This window comes from Spea bombifrons, chromosome 4 (assembly GCF_027358695.1).
Source record: "Spea bombifrons isolate aSpeBom1 chromosome 4, aSpeBom1.2.pri, whole genome shotgun sequence".
NCBI classification, from domain to species: domain Eukaryota; kingdom Metazoa; phylum Chordata; class Amphibia; order Anura; family Pelobatidae; genus Spea; species Spea bombifrons.
This window is the reverse complement of record NC_071090.1, coordinates 71,697,982-71,705,524: the sequence shown is the minus strand read 5'-3', so window position 1 is coordinate 71,705,524 and position 7,543 is coordinate 71,697,982. Positions and strand designations below refer to the sequence as shown.

Below are 7,543 nucleotides of genomic sequence, written 5' to 3'. Positions count from 1 at the left end.
TACGTTTGTAGAGCAATATTTATTTGTATTGGCTGTACAGACCTGTTATTCCTGTATAAACTCTCAAAGTTTGAGTTCTTCAGTACCAGGTTTGCTTTTTGAGCTGCAGCATGCTCAGGGTGGACATTTCATGGGGTCTACAGGGGATATGCAGGATTGAGAAAGCCCATTGTTTATTGCACATATGTACATAACCTGTTTCCTCTACATAGAACATGATACTTACAATTGTTTATACCCAGACAGACATTGACATGAATACCCAGGCAGGCAAACACACACAGATCACTTACCCCAGCTCGCCCTACGATGTTGTGTGACCCCGCCTCAATCAGGAGGGAGCAATTTCCCGATGACCCTCTCCACCGGATCCACCAATGTACTGAGCGCCATCGTACGTCATATCCCAGCGTCGGTAGAATCGCACTTGAGCGGTGAGGGCCAGATGGAGAGAGATCCTGCATCCCCAGCAGATCTGCGTGGTAGGCCTCCTATGCTTATCCAGTCCACCACACCCTAGCCCTTGAACACACAAATACAGCAATGCTCACATACACTTACATATACGCATTCATGCTCACACACAAACATATGCATGCCTTTTCCAGATTTTACCTTGTTTCTACTACAATACATGACCCCACTGCACCCCTGCCTCTCTGGGCTGGTCCAAAATTGTTCATAAAGGGCTGGCTGGCCGGCCAGATCGTGTGGGGTATTTCTGCAATCTGGATGTGCAGCTTAATACATTTTGGTGATTCTTTGTGCGCTTTCATATAACCTGTGCTAAATCATTTTTTGAGGAAAAAACTATGAAAGTTACGACATCATAAGGTACATCTCATGCCTCCCAACTGCCCCACTTTTTGGGGACAAAGGTAGAACTCGGCAGAGCAGAGGGATGCACAGCACTGCCCCTGATACACCTAGCTCCGAGACTCTGACTCTCCAGCATCCTGATCGGCCAAGAGGTACAAGTACCCTCTAGTTACAAGGGAGGCTCTAAAGACCTCAAAGCGATTATGCGTTGCAAAAAGAGGCAAAAAAATATTATAACATCCCCCCTACATTTAGAACAAAATAGCATCGTCAGACCTCCACAGCAGCTCCCACGTAATGCTCTCATGCTAAAATTATGGTGGGGGTATATGTTTAGGGAGGGTTTTGACCTGGACGTGGTACTTGGGGCAACATAAACTGTTTTTAACACCCCTATGCACAAACTCCTTAGCAGAATTATTTCTATACATTTTAGTGCAACTAATTATTGCAAAATATGGTTTCAAAAGACATGTCCTGAAAAAATATATACAGTGTGTGCCAGCAGCGTCATCCTGTGGTATAACTTAATAAAAAGCGCTGGTCTTAAATACCCCTGGTTATAATGGGCAATCCTTTGCTTATTTACAACGATAAGATGGGGCAGTGTCTATTGTTTTAGTCTAGAATGATTAAAGGTTACCACTTTAATTGGGCAAATAAAACAATATATGTATGCTATAGAGCCACAACAAGTGATACTTCTTCAGAAGTATCCCTAAATACAATCTAGCCCGTGTAAATTGATAAAGGGGATGGGGAAAAAAGTCAGGATCATGGATTAAGCATCTATGTATGAAACCTTGAGCAGAAGTTGTACCTACGTACACAGCGTAGTGATGTCCGGATCATGAACGAATCGTTCATTTGATCCGGTTCTTTTTAGTGATCCGGATGAGTCGGTTCACTAGACTGAACGATTCGTTTGTAGCGGTTCAGTCTGTGAATCATCATGCAGCTGTAACCTGATCCTAGAGCTGTGAGTCATCTGCAGAGCACTCTGGGGTCAGGTTACAGCTCATTAATTCTCATAGGAACGATGACTCATAGAGTCAGAGAGTCGTTCAAAGAGTCGAATGATCCGAAGAGTCGAATGAACCGAAGAGTCGAATGAACCGAAGAGTCGAATGAACCGAAGAGTCGAATGAACCGAAGAGTCGAATGAACCGAAGAGTCGAATGATTCGAATCTTACAGGGATCCGGATCTTACAAGGATCCGAATCTTACAGAGATTCGAATCATTCAGAGAATATTACTGATACCATACTTTTACAAATAAATACATTAATAATGTTCACACTGCCCCCAGGATTTAGATTCCCCTGAGTTTGCCCCCCTTTACCTCTAACTGCACCTACAGTTAACTTTATTAAATTAATTAAATTAACCCTCAGTCATCAGCATAAAATTAACCCTTATACCCCATCAACCATAACTGCCCCTGAAATTAACCGTAAAGATCCCATTAACCATAACGGCCCCTGAAATTAACCCTAAAGACCCCATTAACCATAACGGCCCCTGAAATTAACCCTAAATACTCCATTAACCATAACTACCCCTAAATTAATTGCATGTACTCCAGATAAATTACCTAATAAATTGGTATGGTTGATGGGGTCTTTAGTGTTAATTTGGGGGCAGTTATGCTTAATGGGGTGTTTAAGGATAATTTAGGGGCAGTTATGCTTAATGGGGTCTTTAGTGTTAATTTGGGGGCAGTTATGCTTAATGGGGTGTTTAGGGTTAATTTGGGGGCAGTTATGCTTAATGGGGTGTTTAGGGTTAATTTGGGGGCAGTTATGCTTAACGGGGTGTTTAGGGTTAATTTAGGGGCAGTTATGCTTAATGGGGTGTTCAGGGTTAATTTGGGGCAGTTATGCTTAATGGGGTGTTAAGGGTTAATTTTAGGGGCAGTCATGGTTGATGGTGTGTTAAGGGTTAATTTTAGGGCAGTCATGGTTGATGGGGTGTTTAGGGTTAATTTAATGGTGAGGGTTAATTTAATTAATTTAATAAAGTTAGCTTAAGGTGCAGTTGCAGGTAAAGGGGAATGTAAATCCTGGGGGCAGTGATTATTAATGTATTATTTATAACAGTATGGTAATATTCTCTTAATGATTACAATGCCAATGAAGGCAGAGAGTCGTTCAAAGATCCGGATCTTACAATGATCCGGATCTTACAATGATCCGGATCTTACAATGATCCGGATCTTACAGTGATCCGGATCACTGTAAGATTCGGATCCCTGTAAGATCCGAATCTTTGAACGACTCTCTGCCTTCATTGACATCACTGGAGGCAGGGGGGAGGATTCATAATAAAAGGGGCGGGGCCAATCGTTAGTGTGCCTGCACGGAGTTACTGGAAAACAGTAACTCCGTGCAGACACACTGAGTGATCCGAAGATCCGGATCATGAATCGGATCATTTCAGTGAACGAATCGAAATGATCCGATTCACTTTAATGATCCGAACTTCCCATCACTAACACAGCGTGCGCCTTCTAGGTCAGCCTTAGCCGACGGAACGACGTCACTTCCCCGCCCTCAATCCAAGCCTCGGTTTGGTACCCGGAAGAATCCGTGGGCGTGCGGGGAGTTTGTAGACCGGGACTACGCGTGAGGTAAACTAGGGATAATAATGTGTTCCGGTAATGTTTATAGCGCATATTAATTATTTCCTGTATGTATTTGGCGATACGTTGTTCCTCGTCAGGCACGCATTTCAGAGAAGGAGCCAGGAGAGCCCAATAGTAGATTTCACACATAGTTCACCTATTGGAGAAACAGTGACATTGACGTTCGGGTTGACGTGGGAAGGATGTGTAGTTGAATGAAGTACTTAAAGTACTGGTTTAATCATTTCTACTTAAAATTATATAGACCGCCACACGCTTTTTTTTATTATTATTTTTTTTAAATGTTATTATGAGTGCTATTTTGATCAACGCCCATAATAGGGATACTGCTGATTTATTTTATAAACGTGCTAATATTATGGATTCTTTTGCTCCTAGTTTAGAGTATTTTGGAATATATGCATATTTGAACTTTTTTTGTTTGAAATTTCTTTAAAATCTAAACTACCTATAAACACATCCCCTTGCATGACAGGATCTATAAATTCTCCGCTATATTTTGATTTTCTTCCACCAAGAAACAATTTAGGACGGCTGGGAGTCATCATAGCAAGGTGTTTGCGCATTACCAATTGTTGCAGATCTGACCTGGTAATCTGCTTCCAGAAGGTGGGTTTACTTTAGACAAATCCAAGTATCAACTTGAAAAATAAATTAGATATGAACTATGCTTTAATCTATATTTTGCAGGTAATTGCATCATAAACATAAATTAAACACTTCCTGTCTTTAGCACTAATAATTAAAGCCATAAAATGGTAATCTGAAATATAAACACACCGCTGTCTTTCATTGTAATATGCAGATGGGAATTGATTTACTTAAAGAGCAAACACATGCAGCACATTATTTGCCAACCTCTCCATTGTCTGACCCTGTCCTGTATGCGATTTTTCAAAGTGTTGCATTATAATAATCTTTTTTTTTATTCCTATAGAATGCTTGCAGGACTGTGTGTACGTCATTGGTCCCATTCTACTTTACTACCGCTCAGATCAATAATTTCTCTGAGTCCTATGTTCAGATGTCCAATTTCTGGTCGTCTTAGCAGAACTATCAACACATCGTCTCAATTAAACGTGGCCCAAAAGTCCGGCTCCGCACGGCCTGCTGTCTCTCTGCGTGCCAGGCTAGCGGTGAGCTGCGTTATTGGCGGAGGTGCTTTGGGAGTATGGCTCTATCTACGATTTGAGAAGCAGAAGCAACAGAAGCTGCAGCGTATTCAGCAACTTCAGACTCTGGCTGTAGGACAGGGTGACTTCAATCTGGTAAACCACATGGGCCAACCATGCTCCAAAAAGGATTTAAGAGGAAACTGGGTACTACTGTATTTTGGGTTTACACACTGTCCTGATATATGTCCAGACGAGCTGGAAAAGCTAAGCTCTGCAGTGTCCCTTCTCGATAAGGACCCCAGTCTTCCACCTGTTTTGCCTGTGTTTATTTCCGTTGATCCAGAGCGTGACACGGTCACAACCCTTGCAAAGTATTTAAGTGAATTTCACCCACGTATTTTAGGGCTCACAGGGACTCCTGAGCAGATAAAAGACGTTGCACAGGCATATCGGGTTTATTACAGCGCAGGACCAGCTGACGAGGACAATGATTATATTGTGGATCATACAATCATCATATACCTGTTGAACCCTGATGGATTGTTCACAGATTACTACAACCGTGGCAAGACACAACAAGAAATAGCAGACAGTGTAAAGCGCCACATGCTGACATATACTTCAGTATTTAGCTGAGACTAGACTCAAACTTAACTTAACAAATGGGGTGGATCTACCTAGCTTTATATGTTTGACATGGAATACAGGAAATGTTTGTAGTGAAATCCTACCGATATTTTCTCATCAACAAAAAAAAAAATTGATTGCGTTGTTTTTTAATATGCATTAACATGCCTGTTAGTATGTGCACTAGTAAAACAACTATTGTCAATGTAATACATTTTTTCATGGTGTTGTTCATGGTCGACCTGCCTGCAGCAGGGTGTCCATTTGCTTACATCATCATACCTGGCCCAGATGCATGTGGTATATGTAAAAGTCACTACAGAGGCTTTGCCAGCTAGGCTCAGACATCTGTAGTTAAAATGGGTTTGCTGCAAGGGAGTTATCTTCAATCCGCGTGCCAGTAGGGCAGTCTGTCCCCAGTAATGTAACACAGGACCTACTGCGTCTCTGGCCTTGCTGCCCTAGGCTTGAATACGGCGGGCAAGGTAGCGAAACCTGTGGCACTGTGATTTTTCTTTCCTTCTCTTCATGGAGTAAGATGGTAATGGGCTGAAAGCTGACAACTAATACTCAGTCTTAATATCTGTTAGTGTCTCACTAAAGAGGGAGTTTGCAGGACAGGAGTTTAACATTACAGTTCCCTGATATCAACATGCATTGTGAAGGGCAAACCCTAATAAGTTTGTCCTGTAAAGGCCAAGTAGGCACGCATAATACATAGTGGAGTCGGTAAGAAGCACTGTAAGATATTCCCCGTTACCTATGTATTATCCGCAGCTAATCATGCAGGAAAATTCATAATATTAGGCAGTGGAAATTTATATTAGTTCACCAAACTCCTCCTTTATTAAAAAGACCATTACAGATGCATGTTTCAGACTCTCACCCTTGTTTTGGTTGGCAGTCTTAAGTCAAAGGCAATGTGGAAAAATGTTAAATCATACATTTGTGAGACCTTAAGGATCTATTCTTTAGAAGGGAACAAGACCACAAAATGCATTGTTTTCAATGGGTTTAGAGACCACCCATTGTCCTTAAGGAGTTAAAGAATATTGATCTGTAATACTGGTTGTCCTGGGTGCTTAATAAAATCAAAAGAAAACTTCAGATTTATTCCAGCAGAGGTTGTTGTGGCAGAAGCCCATTATACTCAATGTGGTACACAGCCAGTGGTCTCAGTAGCTTTACATTTGTTTTGATGTCTACTTAAGACCGTTTAACATTTGTTTTTAGCTTTCCCGGCTATTTTCTAACCAATATCGTCAAGTTAAAGAAACGTCAGAAATATTGAAAGTAAAAATATGATTCACCAAAAGCCATCAGACTGTGAATGCGGTTTGGTAATAAAGATCGTATAACCCCTCATTCAGGCGGCATATAACGTAGCATAACAGTAGTGCAGTTTGCTGCATAACATCTGCTGGCAGTGAAAGTGTTAAATTGTCACCAGTACACTTGTTCCTTTCCACATACTTGCAGGTTATATATCTCCGCTTTATACAGTATGTTTTCTTAGATGTGTTTTATGGATTACAGGTTAAACTATTAAAGCTCATTCCCCATGCATCTGAATGGTTTAGAAGCCATTTTCTATTGATTTTAAAGTAACTTGGGTTTAAGCAGCAATTTTAGATACTGATGGGTTATTGAATCAAGGCTTCTGCTCTCCATCCACACTAACATCCTGAAAACAGCCACCAAGCACCCAACAATCCAAGGGACGGTGGATGCCCGCATCCTATACTGCCCAGTGAAACAGGAGCATGATCAAGGGTTCCACGACCCACGAAGAGAGACACTGTGACCAGTCTAAAAAAAACATTATATACTCATACATTCCAGCTGTCCTTAGAGATTAAAATGTCTTTGTGATAATTTTATATTTTATGAATAATTACTTATGTCCTAGTTTGGCAGTTCACTGAAGGATAACACCATCTGTCACTGTTTACAATGCAAGAAGGCTAAAAGCTCCTTACCTTAAATTTCTGAGAATGCTCTACCTGCTGTTAAAAGTATTAAATATATATGTATATATTTTTTGTTACACAGCATACCAGAAATGTATGCTTCAGAATTGTAGTTTTTTGGGGCTCTTAAGAATTAGACAAACCTCATTTCAAGGCATTGGAAGAAAGGTTGCCTTTTTTTAATTGAACCACTTAAGACAATGATTGCAAACTTTGTTTGCTTAATCATTGCAGATAGCGCCTCTTTCACCAGCTAGTTTTCAAAACCATTAATTATGTTCCCAAAGTACAATCCAGTGGTCTATACCAAGAAAACAGGATACGTGATCTTTATAAATTGTAAAGAACTTCAGAGCACACACTGCAG

The 7,543-nt window shown here is 40.9% G+C and overlaps 1 protein-coding gene across 1 annotated transcript; it reads left to right on the top strand.

The window, feature by feature from the left end:
- The first annotated feature begins 3,378 nt into the window (after nucleotides 1-3,378).
- Nucleotides 3,379-5,416, top strand: LOC128490854 (protein SCO2 homolog, mitochondrial). Its single transcript, XM_053462961.1, has 3 exons — nucleotides 3,379-3,449; nucleotides 3,983-4,073; nucleotides 4,402-5,416. Exon 3 carries the CDS (start codon nucleotides 4,403-4,405, stop codon nucleotides 5,213-5,215), a length of 813 nt encoding a protein of 270 aa, XP_053318936.1. The 5' UTR covers nucleotides 3,379-3,449; nucleotides 3,983-4,073; nucleotide 4,402; the 3' UTR covers nucleotides 5,216-5,416.
- The last annotated feature ends 2,127 nt before the right edge of the window (nucleotides 5,417-7,543 follow it).

Bases quoted from the DNA above. Each gene is read 5' to 3' on its own strand.
- LOC128490854 (XM_053462961.1), top strand. From the start codon at position 4,403: ATGCTTGCAGGACTGTGTGTACGTCATTGGTCCCATTCTACTTTACTA.